Source organism: Protomyctophum parallelum, assembly GCF_964188405.1.
Source record: "Protomyctophum parallelum genome assembly, chromosome: 11".
Taxonomy (NCBI): Eukaryota; Metazoa; Chordata; class Actinopteri; order Myctophiformes; family Myctophidae; genus Protomyctophum; species Protomyctophum parallelum.
Genome location: NC_139707.1, coordinates 32,833,903 through 32,856,338, shown reverse-complemented (window position 1 = coordinate 32,856,338; position 22,436 = coordinate 32,833,903). Strand labels below are relative to the sequence as shown.

General features: G+C 45.7%; 1 protein-coding gene across 2 annotated transcripts in view; it reads left to right on the top strand.

The window, feature by feature from the left end:
• Nucleotides 1–21,692, top strand: part of klf7b (Kruppel like factor 7b) — a 65,473-nt gene extending 43,781 nt beyond the window's left edge. The window contains exons 1-4 of one of the 2 annotated variants that reach the window (XM_083777157.1): nucleotides 6,156–6,269; nucleotides 7,203–7,881; nucleotides 14,043–14,166; nucleotides 21,401–21,692. In XM_083777157.1, coding sequence (XP_083633283.1) covers nucleotides 6,204–6,269; nucleotides 7,203–7,881; nucleotides 14,043–14,166; nucleotides 21,401–21,452 — 921 coding nt within the window. In that variant the 5' untranslated portion in view covers nucleotides 6,156–6,203 and the 3' untranslated portion in view covers nucleotides 21,453–21,692. Of the gene's footprint in view, nucleotides 1–6,155; nucleotides 6,270–7,202; nucleotides 7,882–14,042; nucleotides 14,167–21,400 lie in introns of those variants that run through there. The other variant, XM_083777156.1, reaches the window with a different exon arrangement.
• Nucleotides 21,693–22,436: the final 744 nt, after the last annotated feature.

The window sequence follows — 22,436 nt, the reverse complement described above, 5'->3', positions numbered from 1 at the left end:
CAAAAAGACAGACAGACAGACAGGGAGGGAGGGAGGTGAAAATGGAGTTGCTGTGTTTTTTCCCTCCAGTGCCACAGAAATAGATGTGTAACCATATCTACGCACGCACGCACGCACGCACGCACGCACGCACACACACAGCACCCGATTATGTTTCTAATATGAAATTGTAGTGTCTTCCACGGATGGCTGCTCCCATCTTTCTCTCTTCTTTCTTTCTTTCTATATTTCTTTCTTTCTTTCTTTCTTTCTTTCTTTCTTTCTCTTTTCACCCTTTTCCCCCTTCTTTTTCATGACCAACATGATGGATTCCATGCCACATTTAGCTGTGGTAATATTGTTTTTTTGTCCTTTGAGCGGCAAAGTCTAATTGTGTGTGTGTGTGTGTGTGTTGTTTGATGTGACCTTTCTCCATAATGGTATGGTGCTTTGGTTGACACACACACACACACACACACACACACACACACACACACACACACACACACACACACACACACACACACACACACACACGTTTCATTGTTACCTGATATCGTAGCAAAATAAAGTAGAAAGAAAAGAAGGAAAAGGTCACACACGTAAAATGTCACTGGTGATCCATTCTGTCATGGACACCAGTTTGCGCCTCCACCCCTGTAGGAGCACCCGAGGGGTCATCTCCCCTCCCTCCACCCCTGTAGAGCACCCGAGGGGTCATCTCCCCTCCCTCCACCCCTGTAGAGCACCCGAGGGGTCATCTCCCCTCCCTCCACCCCTGTAGGAACACCGAGGGGTCATCTCCCCTCCCTCCACCCCTGTAGGAACACCGTCATCTCCTCCTCCTTATTTTCGAGCGAGTGGTAATATCGTTGGACAAAGTACCAAAAGACATCAAATGAACGCCACATTGACCCAGCTTGTCCTCAATCTGTCATCCAAACAACCTGATTATGGTTGCAACTCGTAGAGGGGAAAAAAAGAAAAATAATAATAAATAAATAAAAAGAACATTCCAGATAACCTAATTTACTGCTTTGCTTTGTCTGGAGGAGTATTGGCTTTCAAGCGCATTAGCAATGAGTGATCTGATTCCTAGAGAGACACAATCATCTCTGGCCTCGTTTTGCACGCTCCACTAGCGATCGTATTACAACACAGCAATTACTGCAGCCAGGGATGCAACTGTTAACAAATCACAGCACCAGGAGCAGTGGTGAAGAAGTACTCTGTTACAAGTAAAAAGGCCTGTATTCAGAATTTTACCTGAATAAAAAGTACAAAAATATGGGTTAAAATACTCAAATTCGACTATCTATATAGGCTCACAATGTGTGCTGTGACCTTATAGATCAGCTATTTTTGAATAGCCTATGTATAAATGAGGGCTTAAGTGGTATGTTTTGTAATATAATCATTTAAATCTGCACTAAACTAAAACAATTCAAATAATTAAAATGATTAAAAGTTACAATATTTGCCTCTGAGGTGTAGGCTAGTGGAGTAGAAATGAAAATTTTAAATTTTAAAATACTCAAGTACAGTTAAAAAAATGTACAAAAAAATGCACGCACACACAAGTGTCTTTGATTTTTGCCCATATGCAAATTATTTTGAAAAAGAGGACATTCCCAAAATAAAGAGAGAGAGAGAGATCGGTGAAGCCCTATATTCTTCTTTGTACAAACAATAGCGAATATAGACGATCTACAAGCTCAGGAACAATGCTTTCTAAAGGAACAATCCTTTGCACCATTTTCTACGTTAGTTATATATTATTATTATTATTTTGTGTTTACTTCAGTCTGACCAGAAGCAGGAATAAAATACATGCTCACCGACCATAAAAAAGGAATGCTATGCTGGACAGCGTAAAATGATGTGATGGGTTTACCCCGCTGACGCCAAACGCTTACCGTGTGGGCACATCCAGTCCCATGCCGTCGTATACAGGACGGGTTGAGAGTGAGAATATGTTGTCATATTAATGCTGCTGTTAAGTATGGTCAAGTGGGCCATTATCCAGAACAGGTCGAGAAGCACTGCTTTAAGCTTTTACAGATGGTAGTTTGGACCTATATTGGACCTATATTCTCAACTAAGCATTTCAGATGTGCTGTATTTGACCGGCAAAACAAACAAAAAAACCTGATGTTTTGTGCACTGTTTGAAGCAGATGTACTGTATATATCCATTATGTAGGCTGTGGGACCTGGGAGGGTTGCGTTGCGTTGGCCTGCATGGTGCAGTGTTCTGCTGCACTGCTCTGGACCACTGGGATCTGCTCTGGGCTACTGTACTGTACTGTGTACTTCTGCTGGCTTGCACTACAGTATATGCGATGTGTGCCTTTACTGCCCATAGGCACACAATCTGTACACAATGCTGCACATGTTCATCGTACTGGACATGCTCAACCAAACTATCAAATCTGATAGAAAAACGACTACAGATATATTTTTTCATTCCTGCATTTCCTATTGCCACACTTAAAGTTTGAAAACACAGCATTATGAAAATGTTTCAACATCGGAACGATTATGACCATTAAATGCAAAAAATCATTGCAATTATCGCAAATAACTGCAAATTTGGCTTCGGTCCGAGGTTTGTTTCATGGATTAAGGTGCTTTATTCCTCTCCAGTGGCGGCTGTTCGAACGAGTAACAAACTATCCCCCTATTTCCCTCTTAATCGAGGAAATCGTCAAGGTTGCCCACTGTCTCCCCTTTTATTCGCCGTCGCTGTCGAGCCGCTAGCAATTGCGCTACGTGGAGAAATTGGTATCAAAGGAATTATAAGACACGGTTCGGTACATAAAGTATCCCTTTATGCTGACGACATGCTCCTTTATATGTCTGATCCTTTAGTTAGCCTACCTAAAGCACTGAATTTGTTAAAGGACTTCGGTAAAATATCAGGATACAAAGTCAATATACAGAAAAGTGAGATAATGCCTGTGAATGATGCCGCCAAATTAGTTGTGCTCGACTCATTCTCCTTTAAAGTAAGTCCACATAAATTTAAACACTTGGGAATTTGGCATGATTTTAAAGACCTTTTCAAAGAAAATTTCCCCCCACTGGTTTCTATACTTGTTCCAATGCATCCCTGTCTTCTTATCCAAATCCTTTTTCTCTTCCATTGATAAGCTGATATCGGAGTTTATATGGAATAAGAAAAACCCTAGAATACGTAAAAGCATGCTACAGCGGCACCGACAGGACGGCGGGTTATCTCTCCCTAATTTTCTATATTATTATTGGGCTGCCAACATAAAGGTGATGTTGTGTTGGAGGGAGCTGCCGTCCCAAGACCCTGTCCCCAAATGGCTGCAATTGGAAAACCTGTCATGTGGCCCCACGCCCCTAAATGCTTTCCTCTGTTCCAAACTCCCATTAGCCGAACCTGTGTCCAAATACCTCAAATTTAGTTATTAAACACTCTGTTAAAATCTGGGCACAGTTCAGACGTGCCTTCTCACTTACTGACTTCTCAATTTGTGCTCCTATAGTAAGAAATCATACTTTCAAACCTTCAATTATAGATGGTGTATTCAACATTTGGACTGAAAAAGGCATCACTTCAATCAGATATCTTTTCGACAAAGGCGTTTTTATGTCTTTTGACCAGATACAATTGAAATTTGATATCCCCCGCTCTCACTTTTTCCGATTTTTGCTTCGTAATTTTGTAACATCATCTATTACGGATTTCCCATCACAACCACCAGACTCCCCTTTAGACTCAATTCTAAAGCTCAATCCACACTCTAAAGGGGTAATTGGGCTAGTTTACTCCTTATTAAACTCATTTGACCTGGAACCACTTACCTCATTAAAGAATAAATGGGAGGGAGACCTGGGGACACACATTTCTGATGATGTTTGGAAGGAAGCGCTGGATAGGATACATTCCTCTTCAATCTGTCTAAGGCATACTATTATTCAGTATAAGGTTACACATCGCCTCCACTGGTCCAAAGTAAAACTATCTAAGTTCGTTCCTACCATGGATCCTATATGTGATCGTTGCAATCAAGATCAAGCTACCCTTGCACATGCTTTTTGGTTTTGTCCAAAGTTACATACATTTTGGCAATCAATATTTAAAAAAAATTCAGATGTATTAGAAGTGCCCATAGAACCCTCTGCCACTATTGCAGTGTTTGGAGTTATTTCCCAAGATCTACATCTTAGCCGGCAAAACAAGAATATGATAGCCTTTGCATCTCTTTTGGCTAGGCGGCAAATACTATTTAAATGGAAGGAGAAAATACCACCAACCTTTAAATCTTGGGTTAATGATGTTTTACATCATCTGACATTGGAGAAGATTCGCTACTCCACAAGAGGGTACGCCGGAGCTTTAAAATTTTACACCATTTGGCAACCTTTTTTGACACACATTGAGAGGATGAACGCGGCTGACATCAACAATCCTTAACTTGTTACACTGACCCTACTGTAATTGTTTTATTTTATTATTATTATTATTATTATTATTTTATATATATATATATTTTTTATATATATATATATATATATTTTTTTTTTAATTATTATTATTATTTGTTTGCATACTTCTATTATTCTATTATGTCTATGTATATTTGTATGTGCCTTTTATTTCATATGGTGCAAGATACCGGGGTTGTGGCTCTTTCAGAGCGGGAACTCTGGGGGGGGGACATACCGGAGGAAAAAAAATAAAAAATAAATAAAGTTCGAAAAATGTTGTATGATATTTTCATGTGTGAAAATTAATAAAAAAACTTTGATAAAATAAAATAAAACTGCGATTCAGTGATTATGTAATAATTGTGACATGGAGCGTTGACAGCGCAGCGCTACAGTAGCGATGCTTGAGCCAGGAGCATTTACTGTACTGTACTGTACAAACTGCTGAATGGACGCTTAGTGAGCCATGCATCGTCCCAGTGTCTCTCTCCGTCTGTAATTCCAACTTCTGCCTTTGCACCCATTTCCCCCCCTTTTCTCTTGGCAGGACATTTCTCATTCTAATGACTCCTGCGCAGAAGGAAACATAAAAATGCAGATCTGTTTTCAGTCCGTTGTGTTGTTTTGTTGGGTGTAGCACTCTGTCCCCGTGCAACGTCAGAGTTCAGTTGAGAGAGAGGGACCTGCAGATTACATCAGTGGTTCTCAAAAACTTTGAAGCAGACCCCCCACGGTTCGGTTCACGGACGCCCATGACTCTGAGAGTGTACAAATGGTTTCCGATCTATTTGGCACTCTCAGAGTCCACTCCCAGAGGGTCCAGTTGGTTGGGGACCCCCAGGATCGCCCTGAGGAACCCCTGGGGTCCCTAGTAGAGACCCCACTTTGGGAAACACTGGATGTTCGAACTTCTGTGGCTTCACATTATTTGATCCAATATGTTTACCAATTTTGAGTATAAATCTCGTACATCCATAATTGGACTCGACACTGGATTATACCACTCCAAAGATAGGTACATAAATCTATAGGGTTGTCTTTAATTGGGTCGGTGACATGATTGCTTTCCGAAGCAGGTGTTGATTTATAGGGGAAGATCTGAGATTATGTGGTTTCGTGAACCATTAGGAATCTAAAAGTGTTGCTTCATAGTGACATCTCAAATCTAAAACAGTTGCCAACCTTTCTTTAATTGTTTCAGTCTCTCATCTCTACACAGTAAAATCCTCTCGTAACTGTGAGAGTGATTTGTGCACTGTCAGCAACAGTTTTTTTATATCATAACTTTATTGTGACACAGATTTCAGTGTATTTTGTGTATCAAAATGCATTATGCACTAAACCTCACGCAACAATTACAGTCTCGAGAAGACTCTCAATGTGATCAGTGTAAAAACTAAAATACACAAATAAAAATCTATATAAATATCTAACAACATGAAGGTGCATAACGGTATCGGTCAGCATAAGTATAGACAGCAGGCATACCATGGGTCTTCCAGTGCCAAAATCCTCCACCTCACCTTTACGTTTATCTTCCTTTCCTTCCCTCTGCTTCTCCCTTCCCTCTCGCTCCATTTTCTGTCCGCCCCCTCCCCTCCCATCTGGTAATATAAATTCCATGGCTGGTTGATTTCAGTGAGCTGAGGGAAACAGTGAGGCTTCCACAGTTCAGCACTCTGGAGAGCGCCGGGCCGGCAGCGGCCATCAATCACGGCCTAAATCCCTCCTCTCTCAGGACAGAGCCCGCGTGTTCGGTGACACATGGTCAACAGCTGCACAGAAATGCAACACCTAGAGCAGCCCCCTGGAGTCAGCCCTGATAGATTGGTAAACAGTGGAAGATGTACAATGAACTTTGGACGTCCAGAGTCAGCAGGCAAAGAAAGAATTGAAGGGGGGGGGGGGGTTGTTATTGTTGAAATAGTACTTGGCTTTGTTTGCATGGCAAAACCGAGATGGATGCATGTCTGTAATCAAGTGTCAATTATAATCATTATAATAATTACAATTATAACAAGCATAACGTGCTGCCGCTGCGTGTGAAGCCTGGTGTTGCCAGGGTTATTGCCCCGACAACTCGTTAATCAGTGTGTTCATTTGGTACCCAATATTGGCTTGGTTATTATTAAGAGTGAAATACTGCTCTCTCTCTTCCTCTCGCATTGGTGAAATAGGCTCTCTCCTGCTCTCCCCCTCTCAAGCTCCATATCTCCCTTAATAGGCTCTCTCCTGCTCTCCCCCTCTCCATCTCTCCCTCCTACAATTCCTTGACAAAGTTTTGGCCTCAAACCGAGTTTGACCATTCTTTGACTATTACGCAGTCACTCCGATTTCATATCATTCCATGGAGCCGCTTTCACATGAACTTGCTAACCGAAGACCGGTTGAGAAGCGCACCTCCCCTCCCCAAGCATGATGTCAGAAAGCACACGAGCACCCATACGGGGGGAAAAAAACCTTTACTTTTACCACAGTTTGTGGTAAAAGCAACAAAAAAACGTATAGTTGCACAGTTTTGTAGCAAATGCTTGTCACTATCTCATACAGGGGAAACACTTTACTTGTACAGTTTGTCGTAAAACCTTTGCATTCTTTTTTTCCAGCATTGCTATCCACGGTGGGAACTATGCACGAAAACAAATTCCAACCACTTTTTTACTTGTAAAACTGTAATTTGACAATGAAGCTGATCCTGATTGTGAAACATGCTGCATAACACTGACCGATGCATCCATCGTCCTCTCTCTCTCTCTCTTGCAGACGTGTCTAGAGCTGGAGCGTTACCTACAGACGGAGCCCAAGCGTCTCTCGGAGCTGTTCGACGAGGAGCTGGACTGCCTCCTGACGCCGGCCTTCATGCAGGCCTCCAGCGACAGCGACGAGGACCTGAGCGACCCGCTCCTGCCCGGCGGCCTCCCCGACCAGCCCAGCCCGCCTCCTCCGCTGCTGGCGCCCAAAGTCCAGGCCCGGATCATCCACCTCAGCAAGAGCGGAGGACCGCTAGTGGACCCCGAGACGGGCGCCGTTGTCCTCGCCACCACCGCCAAGGACCACTACCACCACCACCACCAGGGCCTGGTGGGGGTGAGCGCCGCGCAGCTCAGCGCCGCCGTCACGTCCCTCACGCCGCCCTCGTCCCCGGAGCTGGGCCGCCACCTGGTCAAGCCCGCGCAGACGCTCACCGCCACGGCGGACGGCACGCTGACGCTAAAGCTGGTGGCCAAGAAGGTGGGCATGGCGTCGGCACGGGCCCTGCCCTCGTCGCCGCCAGGGGCCCGAGGAGGAGGGGCCCTCAGTGACAGTGAACAGGGAGGGGGGGGCAGCCTGGCGGGAGACATACCGGAGAACAAGAAGAGAGTCCATCGCTGTCAGTTCAACGGCTGCAGGAAGGTTTACACCAAGAGCTCCCACCTCAAGGCACACCAGAGGACACACACAGGTGAGGCCACACGTGCGCACCCACACACACACACACACACACACGCACGCACGTGTGGCACTGTGTGTGCGTGCGCTTGACAGTGTTATATGCCTGGTTTACTCTCGCGAATAAAAAATACTTAAGTTGTCAAAAAAAATCACACCTTATGTGGAATGGTTATTGTGAAAAATGTACCAGTGAAAGAGGGCTTAAGAGCTGTTCCCGTTTAAAAAAAAAATCTGGGAACCAGCTGGACCCCTGGGGGGTCCCCGGACCCCACAGAACCACGGAACTAAAGCACACATTTCCTTTTCTTCCCTGACAGTGTTACAGACATACAGTTACATATACTAAAACCAGATAAGCTTGAATAGAAAACATAGCATATAGCGCTTGCCTCTTTCCATAATCTGTCTTTATCCCTTTTTTTTCCTGAGGTTTTTCTTGGATGTGAATGCCATTATTCTCAGCCTCGGTAACACTGTCACACTTAGTTGCTCTGGCAGATTTCTCCATCTCCTCATAACTCTTAATCCCGGCACAGCGGCCCGTGAAGCCATGACAAGTGCCAACAGGCCTGGCCTTGGTAATTGCTTGATGATTGATAGACTGGCAGGCAAACACGACTTCCACCTCACTGGATCAGCCATGTCTGAGTGCGTTTTACACACAGCTTTAACTGCTAACTACCACTGGTCTTCCACTGAACCTGCAGGCCACTGGTCTTCCACTGAACCTGCAGGCCACTGGTCTTCCACTGTACCTGCAGGCCACTGGTCTTCCACTGAACCTGCAGGCCACTGGCCTTTCACTGAACCTGCAGGCCACTGAACCTGCAGGCCACTGGCCTTTCACTGAACCTGCAGGCCACTGAACCTGCAGGCCACTGGCCTTCCACTGAACCTGCAGGCCACTGGCCTTTCACCGAATCTCACAAACAGCTCACACGTGACGCCAGTAGACCCGACCCATCCCACACAGCTGTGTGACCGTCACGATTGTTGATGTCTCGACCGATCTTTTTTGTTTTCAAAAGTGTGAAACCATTTGAAAAAACATATATAACTTAGAACTTAGAACACATAAATAAACACAAATACCTTTAAAGTGAGAGAATATGAACATTTATTTTATTTGACCACTTAAGCCCTATTCAAAAAGTGCAGATATACAAGCTCCAATTCTCGTACAGCCTTAAGCCCAAACCACACGAATTGTTCAAAATGTTTTTTCACGTTCGTCCCAGCGGTGTGATATGTCCTGTTGCACGTTGGCGCATGACGGCGCAAGTCAAGTTGAATTGAATTGATTCAATTCAATGGTTGCTTGCAACTACATGCGTCTACTCGGTTGTAAGGCGACCCATTGGTGTGTTTTGGGCTTTATAGTGCCATCATATGATGTGAGTCCTGCTCAGAGATTGCCTTGTGCTAATGTTGTCGATGTGCATCCTCCAGCATGGCAGCCTGATGCTGAACCTGACCCTGGTGTTCACTATAGCATTATAGCACAGCTTGCATCCATAGCATTAGGCCTATTGACAGCTGTGGTCTGTAGGCCGTATTATCCAACATTAGCTATGATCTCCACATGCTGCGCATCTTAGAGCAATGTTTGACCTCAGGTTTTCACCATCCAACGTCAACCAGCCATCTCAGTTTGCTCTCTGTTGGCCGGGATAAATAAAATATAGCGTGCAGGTTGTACAGTATTCAGTATGGTATATTCTTTATCCGGCATGTCACAGGCTTATATGACCCTGGCTACACACCACTGTGTGTGGCTTTAGCCTTTAACCGTGCTGCACGCTCCCAAACCAGGGTTAATATAGCGTGTCCCAAAGTTCCAGCAGCGTAGCATTAGTCATATAGCCTTTAGTATGGCTAATCCATAATGGAGCAGCTAATGGCCTGCGGTGAGGCCTTGTAGTGTTAGCGCTATAGTGGAGCTGCAGCATCTGTAATCTGGCTCCTCAGGCCCGTTGTCGACTCGGCAGGTTTTTGTACCGCCCCACTCCCTCCCCATCCCGCTCCCCCATCCCGCTCCCCACTCCCCCATCCCACTCCCCACTCCCCCATCCCGCTCCCCACTGATGTTAATCACCAGTGAGCTGATATAAGACATATTCACCCCCCCCACACACACCCCTCACACACACACACACACGCACACACACACACATATACAGTAATGATGGCAATAGAAATTTAAAAATATATATTTTGTAAAAATAATCCAAGACCCTGGGGGGGGGTGGGGGGGGGGGGGGGGGGGTGGTATGTGTGAATATCCCGATATGCTCATTACAAGCTCAGTACAGTTAGTGTAATTAGATTAATCCTCTTTTTGGTTTATTATGGTTATTAATCATTGAACATGTACATGTTCAGAAAGATGAAGTTAGTGGAGAGCAAACAGCCAGCATAGTGTATTACATGAAGTCACATACCCTCAGCCAAAATACACACGCGCGCACTCACGCATACGCACACACACACACGCGCACGAATGTCACAAGTAAAAGGCCTAAAAAGTACAAACTGTTTCGGCATCAGAATATCTAGACACTATACCACAGTGCACTAAACCAAAAGTACTCAATATTTTATAAACATTTTCCAAAATATCTACAAGCTCCCAACGTGATGCATTGCAACGCGCTGTGAGCTTACAGTATAATGTTGGACTTGATTGGATAATGTATGGTTTTGTGACGATGACAATATTTGCCTGTTGAGATGGAATGGGGTAGAAGTAACAAGAATTGAAAAGTACCTCGATACTGTACTTTAGCTAAATGGTCTCTGTTCGGTGGAAACCAACACTGTTTCAGGATTCAAGCGTTTCAAGCGTGTGGATCTGCTACTTTTGGTGCTTTTGTGTGACGCTGTATGGTCAAGTAGGGCGTTAATTCATGAGAAAAAAAAACACAAAAAGTAAAAAAAACAAACAATGGAGATAGGAGTTTTCTGCCAAAGAACGACATACAAGGTTTCCAGTAACCGACAGTGACAAAGTTAATGTTGCTGAATGTTGCTGACGTGTCCAAAGCAAAACAAAATGGCTCTTTTCAAATGCAGCGTTCATTATGAGACGATTTAAAAGCATTTACTTTCCTGTCTCGGTCCCCATAGTGTTTCCATCCGGGATTATGTTGGTTATGTTAATATAGAATATATTTAATTAAATGGAGTTAATCTCCCAAACACTTACTGAGTCTCAGCCAAGATTGCTCTCTCTCTCTCTCTCTCTCTCTCTCTCTCTCTCTCTCTCTCTCTCTGTGAAATGGGAATTACAGATCACAATGATCTGTGCCTCACGTAAAACTCTAGCTGGATTGCATGACACCCAGTTAAATCTGCCTGTCTGTTTGTCTGTCTGCTTGCTTTTTGGAACAATACAAGTATAGTTTTTTTATTGTATTTTTCTAAACAAAACCAGCAGTTTATACTGCACATCATAACCATCTGATTATTACGGAAAATAAAACCGACAGACAGACAGACAGACAGACAGTACAAAGACTTGATCTCTGCATTGAAGCAACGATGGAAAGTAAGCATTTATCTCAACACCTGTGGTGCGTGTGAGACTGTTTGTGCAGGGGGGTGGGATGTGTGTGTGTGTGTGGGGGGGGTGGGGTGTGTGTGTGTGTGTGTGTGTGTGTGTGGGGGGGGGGTTGGGATGTGTGTGTGTGGGGGGGGGGGGGGGGGGGGGGGCTCAGGGGGGGTTGCTGGGAAACGGTATCGCCAAGAGACTCAAAACCTGCAAGACGAGAGTGTACCTTATAATTAGCTGTGGGCTTACAGCTCACAGCTAGCTGCCATGCTGCCAGTGAAGCTACAACTATAGCTGGAGAGAGACATCCATACACTCCCACTTACGCCCGGTTTAGTACTCTGTCGCACAACGGGGTCCGCACGGTGAAAATAGCCGATGTACAAGCTCACAACGCGTTGCATTTGCTGTGCGTTGTGAGCTTGTGGGTCGGATACTATCGCTGCATGGGCCTCGACGGACCGTATATTAGGCTTTATGACAACAAAACTATACCCTCAAAGCGACCCCCTACTAGCCAAGTGTACATCTAACTCCAACCCTGCTCTCTCTCTCTCTCTCTCTCTCTCTCTCTCTCAGTTTGGGTTGCTAGGCAACTACCACCGCACTCCCCCATAATTGGCTAGTAGATATTGTCCATGGATGTTGCTCTCTCTCTCTCTCTCTCTCTCTCTCTCTCTCACTCTCTCTCTCTTCTCTTCCATTGAGTCTCTCATTTTGTCTCTTTGTCATTCTCACCCATTCGCTCCTTTTCCTTCACCCCCCCCCCCCCCCCCTCTCTCTTTCTCTCTTTCTATTTCACCTTTCAGTGTCTTGCTCTCTCTGTCTTTCTGCCTCCCCCCACCCCCACCCCTCTCAGTTGCTAGGTGACTTCATGGTTCCGTGCCTCGCCGTGTTATAATTGGCTGGCGTCATGGTTGCCCAAGTCAGCCTTGCTTTCATTCGCGCGCGCGTGTTACGTGTGTGTGTGTGTGTGTGTGCGTTTAATGCAGACTGAGGGAATACTCTCGGCCAATTATGGCGAGAAGGGTGTGAAGCATCCGCCTGTCTGGCACCTGTGGCCCCCACTTATATACTTCCATCTCTCTCTGTCTGTCTCTGTCTCTCTGTCTCTGTCTCCCCCCCCCCCACCCTATGTGCAAGAGCGCACACACAGACACACTGAGATGGCCGTCTGTTGGGTTTTGAGGAAATGAGCATGCATCTTTTTGCTGCTGTTATTGAAGACAGTAAAGAGCTTCCGATTTGCGTAAACATCGCATGGACGCACGCACACACGCACGCACGTACGCACGCACGCACGCATGCTCTTGTAATGTGCACTTTCTGTTAACATATTCTGTAATGGCCACTTCATCTCAGTTGCGTTAGAGGCCTTTAAATTTCGCTACTGCCAGCACTATACTTTGAGAAGTGTGACTCGTCTGTGCGTGGCGTGGCATGGCATGGTGCGCGTCGCGTGTGTGCGTGCATGGTGTGTGTGCGTGGTGTGTGTGCGTGGTGCATGGTGTGTGTGCGTGGTGCATGGTGTGCATGCTTAAGAAAGATTGGTGGCTGCTGTGATAAGGCGGAGAACGGGACATCTGGCCAACTGTATGCAGCCGTATTACTCCCCATTAAGACTCATTAAGACCCCAATTATATCTACCACCCCCCTAGTTCTGCTGTATCTACTGGCTGACACAGTAGGTATGCACGCGCACGCACGCACGCGCGCACACACACACACACACACACACACACACACACACACACACACACACACACACACACACACACACACACACACACACACACACACACATCCCATCCGTAGACAGGGGTGTTCCCCAAAAACCCAAAGGCTATATACGATGGTGTGGGTCACACACTTGACACACACCCTTCCAAAGACAACCTTAAATCTGCACACGCACGCACACACACACAAACACACACACACACCCCAGCCGGAAGGCTTTTTATCATGTAGGGATAACTGCAGCCTGCTACAGCCTGGGAACAATGGTACATCTCTCCTCCCATCTGCTAAAGTGAAGATGAAACTTCATTTACATTTCAGATCCCACCTCAGGGGGTCCGTGCGGGGGAGAGGAGGGGGGAGGGAGGGGGGCTGCAGGGTACCAGAGGGAGAAAACCAGTTTCATTTTCAGGCAGATTTTGGAGGGGGTGGGGGGAGAGGGGGGGAGATTATGAATTAACATGCAGCCATGCTGAAAGACTTCATTTAGACCGAGCTAATTGACTCCATTGGCTCATTGAAATGACTGTCGTATTAGGATAAGGTCTGGCTGGCCCCTAAGGTGTGTGTGTCTGTCTGTCTGTCTGTCTGTCTGTCTGTCTGTCTGTCTGTCTGTCTGTCTGTCTGTCTGTCTGTCTGTCTGTCTGTCTGTCTGTCTGTCTGTCTGTCTGTCTGTCTGTCTGTCTGTCTGTCTGTCTGTCTGCGTGCGTGCGTGCGTGCCTGCGTGCCTGCGTGCGTGCGTGCGTGTGCGTGCGTGGGTTACATAAAACATTTAAAGATTACTTGTATTTTTTGGGTTTGGGGAAATGTTGAAATGCCAATAGAATATGTGAACGTTAATCTCTCTCTCTCTCTCTCTCTCTCTCTCTCTCTCTCTCAGGTGAAAAGCCGTACAAGTGTTCGTGGGAGGGCTGTGAGTGGCGCTTTGCCCGGAGTGACGAGTTGACGCGACACTATCGCAAACACACCGGTGCCAAGCCCTTCAAGTGTAACCACTGCGACAGGTATAGGACACACACACGCACACACACACACGCACACACACACACACACACATACACACACACACACACACACACACATGCACACACACACACACACACACACACACACACACACATACACACACACACACACACACACACACACACACACACACACACACACACACACACACACACACACAACACACACACACACACACACACACACACACACACACACACACACACACACACACTGAGACACAGGAATCCCAGTGGCCCATGGGCGCCGACAGTGAGCCAGGTGACACATGATGAACAGTGGTGCTGCCGGTGTAATTGTTTTCCTGTGGAGAGAGTGGTAACAACTAAGCCCAGCGCTGATGCTGCTTCCATGGGCCGTATTTACTCAGCTGTTACACACCTGTGTGCCGCTTATGATTTAAAACCTGTAGCTTTAACTTTGGCTCGTTTCTTATGCGTTAGGGCAGGGGCCTTCGACAGGGGTCCTCAGAGTTACTACAGGGGAGGGGGGATCTTTGTGCGATAGGAACTTTTTTTTTTTTTACATTAACCACTTGAGGGTTAGCCGAAAAAAATACTTTCGGAATTACACCTCCTGAATGCTACAGTATATAGAGTCTAGAACTACACCTCCTGAATGCTATATAGAGTCTGGAACTATACCTCTTGAATATTATATAGAGTCTGGAACTACATCTCCTGAATGCTATATAGCATTCTGAATGCTATATAGAGTCTGGAACTACACCTCCTGAATGCTATATAGAGTCTGGAACTACACCTCCTGAATGCTATATAGAGTCTAGAACTACACCTCCTGAATGCTATATAGAGTCTGGAACTATACCTCTTGAATATTATATAGAGTCTGGAACTACATCTCCTGAATGCTATATAGCATTCTGAATGCTATATAGAGTCTGGAACTACACCTCCTGAATGCTATATAGAGTCTGGAACTACACCTCCTGAATGCTATATAGAGTCTAGAACTACACCTCTTGAATACTATATAGAGTCTGGAACTTCACCTCCTGAATGCTATATAGAGTCTAGAACTACACCTCCTGAATCCTATATAGAGTCTGGAACTACACCTCTTGAATGCTATATAGAGTCTGGAACTACACCTCTTGAATGCTATATAGAGTCTAGAACTACACCTCCTGAATGCTATATAGAGTCTGGAACTACACCTCCTGAATGCTATATAGAGTCTGGAACTACACCTCCTGAATGCTATATAGAGTCTGGAACTACACCTCCTGAATGCTATATAGAGTCTAGAACTACACCTCCTGAATGCTATATAGAGTCTGGAACTACACCTACTGAATGCTATATAGAGTCTGGAACTACACCTCCTGAATGCTATATATAGAGTTTGGTATCTGCTTTTTAATCACAAATCTTCTCTTCTGGTGGTCTGTGGCACCAAAAACATCTGATGGGCGACTGCCCTTCAGATGTTTTTGCCAAATTACCTATACATTTCATGGGTCCCTTGGCACGAAAAGGTTTGAGAACCACTGGTTTAGAAGGCATTTGTAGAATCGTCCTCTGGTCTTACTGGGTAAATCCATGCGATCCCCTGGCATGTACATGCTGTACTGTGTTCCAGACAGCGCTGGTTGCAGCGTTGCTGACGCTGTGGCCGTGCATGGCTCAGACAGCATGTGTTGTCATGGTTGCTGGCTCTGCACCGCTGCCATGCAGACCTCATCATGGGCTCTGCCTGCTTCAAGCTCATTTACATTCCTGTCCTATTCAACGCACGTGCATTCATACTGCGCTGCATACCCGGCCGCATGTGCTTACACAAAACACGCATGCATGCACGCATGCACGCACGCACGCAAGCACACACACACACACACCTTGCGCGCGCGGTATACCAAACACTGAAGTATTACAGTTGTGAGCAGAGCAGAGTGTTTTCCTGCTGAATAGACTGAAGTGGATTGTGGCTAAAGGTCGTGGTGGTAAGAAGCAGATAGTGTGAGCTTCAGCACATTGCAGGTGTGATAGTAGGCTAGTTTTCTTTGTCTCAAACAACCCATCCAGACAGACTTCAAGGTCCAAAGCAACTGTTGTTCTTTTTTAACCACAGTACTTTGTGCACACCAAGTCAATTTGGCTGAAAATAGCTGATCTGTACAAGCCGTTGCAGGTCTGGAATAGGGGCTAGGGCTCAAGCTGTTAAAACATTGGACTCTGGGTCACGGTATGGTTAGCCTGGCCCAGAGGAGCCATAGAGTAAGACAGAGTTACGCATTCACTTCATGGGACAGTCCCATCCTCCTACATAGACTTCTATTGAGAATGGGGACAACAAAATAGGGACAAGTCCTGGACCGGAAGTAGGCAGAAACGCATTGGACTCAGGAAACAGCCCAGCTTTAATGATCTTAAATCTCCCTTTATTTTAGATTGTGGCACAATCCGGCACATATAATATAGCTCAATGGCACACAGGATTAAAACACTTCCTTATTTAAAAAATACATGTTGCTTGGTCTGCACTTGCTTGGTCTGCCACACGAAATGAGATGTAATCTCCATAACAGACGGAAAAGGGGCTAAATTACCTGACATGCATACCAGTTAGAACTGTATAGTGTACGGTGTACGGTGTGCACGCCCGCATGCAAACACACACACACACACAAACATACACACACACAAACGCGTGCACACGCGTGTGCACGCACACACACACACACACAGTCCATTGTCAACAGCTTGTCACTGCGACTACCACATGTACTGTATGCACTGTATGCACACATGTCACACACACACACACACACACACACACACACACACACACATACATGCTGACTCTGACATATACACTCAAACACAACAATCAATCACTATCCTGGCACCGTGACTTACTTCACTCCAGATGGAACCACAAACAATCCCTCCTGTTGTGACTCTCACCACACAAACATACACATACGCACACGCACACACACACACACGCACGCACACACACACACACACACACACACACACACACACACACACACACAGAGCAGATTCTCATGGATTTATCAGTGTCAGTTATTTGGATGTGTAGAGTACAGTTGAGAGCTTATGGAAGGCTGTTGATCGATAACAGTTTGCTCATCAGAAGTGTTCCATTCAATGCTTTTATGTTGTCGCTGTTGGGCAGAAACCTGTGGACCCCCAAAGTTAATGGATTTCAACTAGGCATATTTATTTAACTCAATTAACTATTGGCAATTTATGTTTACCATTTGAGCGCATGACATGACTGCATTCCATCGATTCAGATTGTTCAGTCTATTGAGTCGTATCAACACAATGCAATGTTCTCATTGTAACCTCAGAGTAAACCATATTGACATACACTCACTATATTGAAGTCAGTAGCCTCTGGCCCACTGGAAAGAAATGCACTATAGTGGCGCAATGAGGGCAGGTATAGGGGGTATTGTGCTTTTGTGCGTGCGTGCGTGCGTGCGTGCGTGCGTGCGTGCGTGCGTGCGTGCGTGCGTGCGTGCTTACTGTGGTCCCTCACAGCGGAAACCACTTACCAAATGGACCCCGGCTATTGGCGACCACAGACCCTTTTTCGCCCTGCATCGGGTGTTGGCAGAGCAGTACTAACTAATGGACTGGCACCAGATACCAGCTCCACTTACCCACTGCCTGAAGGACTTGGCCTGTATGTCCCAAAATGGCGATGTCCTCACAAGTATGGCAATACTGTGTGTGTGTGTGTGTGTGTGTGTGTGTGTGTGTGTGTGTGTGTGTGTGTGTGTGTGTGTGTGTGTGTGTGTGTGTGTGTGTGTGTGTGTGTGTGTGTGTGTGTGTGTGACCCCAGGGACGGTGTAATTGGGTGTTGTGGGGGCGCTGTAGCTGGAGTTGTAAAGTAAAGCCCTTCAGAACACTGTAGGATGCTTCTAATCCTGCCTGAGAGGTGGGACCGCATTAACCATGTACTGTACTGTACTGGCATACACACGCATAGACATACAGCGTGCATGCACACACGCACAGTCGCACACACATGTATACAGACAAGCATGCATGATTGTGTGCACCCAAATCCAGCTGCTGTAAGTTTGTGTTTTAATGAGAGAACAGCACTAGACAGAGTATTCACACACTGTACACAGTAGTACACTAATGTACAAAGAAAGAAAGAAAGAACTGGTGCTTTATTTCTTAGCACCAGTGAATTGTCATGGACTCTTCTGTGTCATCAAATAGAGCTCTATCCTCAGCATCCTTTGGTGTGTGTGTGTGTGTGTGTGTGTGTGTGTGTGTGCGTGCGTGCGTGCGTGCGTGGTGCGTGCGTGCGTGCGTGCGTGCGTGCGTGCCTTGCTAACAGAGTCTCAACTGTAATTGAGTCATTCCATTCCATGTGATAAAAGGCCCATCTCAACTGTCTGGAGTGGTTTAGCATCTCCTGGTTGAACAGATTTTTTCCTCTGTCTCTCCCAAGTCCCTGCTCCTCTGACTTCTGATTGCCCTGTGTGCCATCACCTGTGGGGACCAGCTGAGCCAGGTTGGGTGATGAGCTTCAGTGACTATTAAACTCTGCCTTGTGTTTGTTCAGTGTTGGATCTTAAGTTAGTGTCAGGTTTAAGTTCAGTGGTATGTACTTCTCTTATACTATGTCATTTCCAAGTAAAGTCAAGTTTATGTGATCTTCTTGTTCTGCCTTTGTTTGAGTTTCCTGCACTTGGGTCCTAACACCTGCAAACCGTGACACATCACTTTCAAACTGATTGGGAAATATAAATAGTAGAACTACAAGTTCATATGAAGTCAATGCAATGTGAGCTGCTTCTTTTCTTTCTTGGGACAAAACCAACTCTAAGCAGATTATTGTTTGTACTTTTGGACCGTGTAAAAAATCACATCAATAGTACTGGAACCCTTTACTTGTACATTTTTGCATGCACGCACACCGGTGTGTCATTAATCCTCCCAAATCAAGCAGGGAGCCCCTATTGGGCATGAATGAGAAAGACGGAAGACAGAGAGAGGGGAGGGGGGCTCATTTGGGGGTCAAAGGAGAAAGGAAGCGAAGGAGATTATCAATTATTCTTTATACTTCTACTCTTCTACTCCATTACATATACTGTAGGCAGATGTCAGAGGCAAATTTTGTACTTTTTACAATAGTTACTTTTGATTAATGTATTGTAGGGGGTGTGAGGGGGTGTGTTGTGGGGGTGGGGGTGTCAGGAGTGTGCCAGCTGGTGTGGCGAGGCCCCTGACGGTGACACGCTGACTCGCAGGGCCATCTGTCCGGCCCTCCACCGTCCCCTGACACACACACACACACACACACACACACACACACACACACACACACACACACAAACACACACCAATCGGTCTGACTTACGTAGCATGCTGAAAGCTCAAGCTGAATATAACCTGTAGTTGGGTGTGCCAACCATCCCTTGAAATAGGGAATCGTCCCTTATTTGGGAACTAAAAGAAGAAGTGTCTCTTATTGAACTGATAAGTGACACACTTTGTTCCTTGTATATGGGAATCCATCAATGACAAGTTCAAACCGCTACTGTACATATAGGCTAATATAATTCAGGTTGTTAATATAATACAAAAACTGTACATAATATACAGTACTTTTTCTGGGCTTACTTTTTTTATAAAAAAAATTAGAATTAAGGGACATGTGACCGGGTGTCTGTGATTTCAATTGCCACCCTAGTTGGCCACCCTAGATGGTTTGTATAGTGAAAACAGGAGATGGTACAGTGTGAGCTGTTTGTTGCTGCGCGATTCCCCATGTGATTACGTGTTTCAAACCCCAAGATCACAACGCGGCACAAAGCGACACCTTGTGAGCTTGTATATCTGCTAATTTCTATTTTTTGGGGGGGTCTTGAGCTGAAAAGTTTGGGAACGACGAATAGGAGAGTGTGTATTGAAGAGTGGAGGAGCGTGTCAGCTAGCTTGCTTGCTAGCAGCACATGGCGGAGGAAAGCAAAGCAAATAAAGTGTCTGAGACACATAAAACAGATCACATGACCAACTCATCTCTCTGCTCGAGTCTCAATGTGCTGTTTGTTCCTTCTGCCGCTGTCTGCCTTCACCACACCGCTTACAACAGCAGTCTGTCTTCTGGTGTGTGCTGTGGATGGACACAGAGGCACACACACACACACACACACACACACACACACACACACACACACCCTCACACACACACACACACACACACACACACACACACACACACACACACACACACACACACACACAGCTCTCTCCTGGACCCAATTAATAATGAATCGAGCCTCTGGCAAATTTAATTTTTTATTCCCCATTTCATACTCACCCATGTTCTTTTTTTTCCTTTTTTTTCCACAGCGTTTCTTGATAGTTTTTTATTGCGGGACGTTCAGCTTTTAAATGCGATAATCCTCCTTGCGATGCCGTAGTGAAAACAAAGCTAGTCGTCCCCTGGCATGTCGTAGATCACACGTTGTATGTGGGCCCAGTGCCCAGGCTTTATGTCTGGCTCACGTTATCGGTGGCAGTAACCGACCGGGCGAGGTGAATGGATTGGCGGCAGGAATAAAACGGCCACAGGCGACTCTCACATGCTGTCACGTCTCCAGATGGTGACTAGCAAATGAGCTTCTCTGCACTTTCTACCGTTGTGCTATTTTACCTCGCTGAGGGTCTACATCACACAGTGATGGACGGGTGGCCTTGAACTGTAGCCACGTTGGACGTTTTCCCTGTCTGCGGGGGGGGGGGGGGGGGGGGGGGAGTAAATAAGCACATTTGCACACGTACTAAAGCACACTTCCAAAGGGTATTTCCGATTGTTCTTTTAAGTGAAAGTGAAATTGTCTGTGGGTTTCATGAATATTGAACCAATGAAAAGTATTAACAAGAGCTTGTGAGTAAGTAATATCTACATTGGATCCATTTGAACACAGGTTATTATCAAAAATAAATCCCGTTCCTGAAAAGTACCACTTTTGGAATCCACCTGACGGCGATGGTATAATCGTAGTTATGTACGTAGTGGATATTAACTGTCCTAATATTTTTTGACAGGTAAGTAGACAGGAAAGGGGGGAGAGAGATGGGGGGAGGACACACAGCAAAGTTCGTCGGGATCGGGACTCGAAGCTGAGCCACGGCCCAGGACAACTATGTCCTAATATTAAACCTCTGTGTGTCTCTCTCTCTCTCTCTGCAGGTGTTTCTCCAGGTCGGACCACTTGGCTCTGCACATGAAGAGGCACATCTGAAGAGGAGGTGAAGGAGGAGAGGGCGCCGGAGAGAGGGAGAGAGAGAGAGAGAGAGAGGCAGGAGAGAGAGGGGATAGAACCACTGAACGACCATGCGCCGGCCTCGATCTGCCCGGTCTCGCCCCCGTCCACAAACACCGCCTTCCGAACCGGAGCACCTCCACCTATCCGCTATAGGAGATGGAACCTATAGCGCTATATACCAACAGCAATGGAACCTATAGCACTATATACCAACAGCAATGGAACCTATAGCGCTATATACCAACAGCAATGGAACCTATAGCGCTATATACCAACAGCAATGGAACCTATAGCGCTATATACCAACAGCAATGGAACCTATAGCGCTATATACCAACAGCAATGGAACCTATAGCGCTATATACCAACAGCAATGGAACCTATAGCGCTATATACCAACAGCAATGGAACCTATAGCGCTATATACCAACAGCAATGGAACCTATAGCGCTATATACCAACAGCAATGGAACCTATAGCGCTATATACCAACAGCAATGGAACCTATAGCGCTATATACCAACAGCAATGGAACCTATAGCGCTATATACCAACAGCAATGGAACCTATAGCGCTATATACCAACAGCAATGGGACCTATAGCGCTATATACCAACAGCAATGGAACCTATAGCGCTATATACCAACAGCAATGGAACCTATAGCGCTATATACCAACAGCAATGGAACCTATAGCGCTATATACCAACAGCAATGGAACCTATAGCGCTATATACCAACAGCAATGGGACCTATAGCGCTATATACCAACAGCAATGGGACGGAGGGGGGAAGTTTCAAGGAAGGACATGCAGTGAACGTGGAGAGGAGCGCGCTTAGATGATGTTTTTATTTTCAGATTACCACAACTCACAACTTTACAGTAGAAACAAACGTATTTGTTATTAATCTCTTCTTTGATTGCGTCATCATTCATCACAGTTAGACCCAATTTAGGGC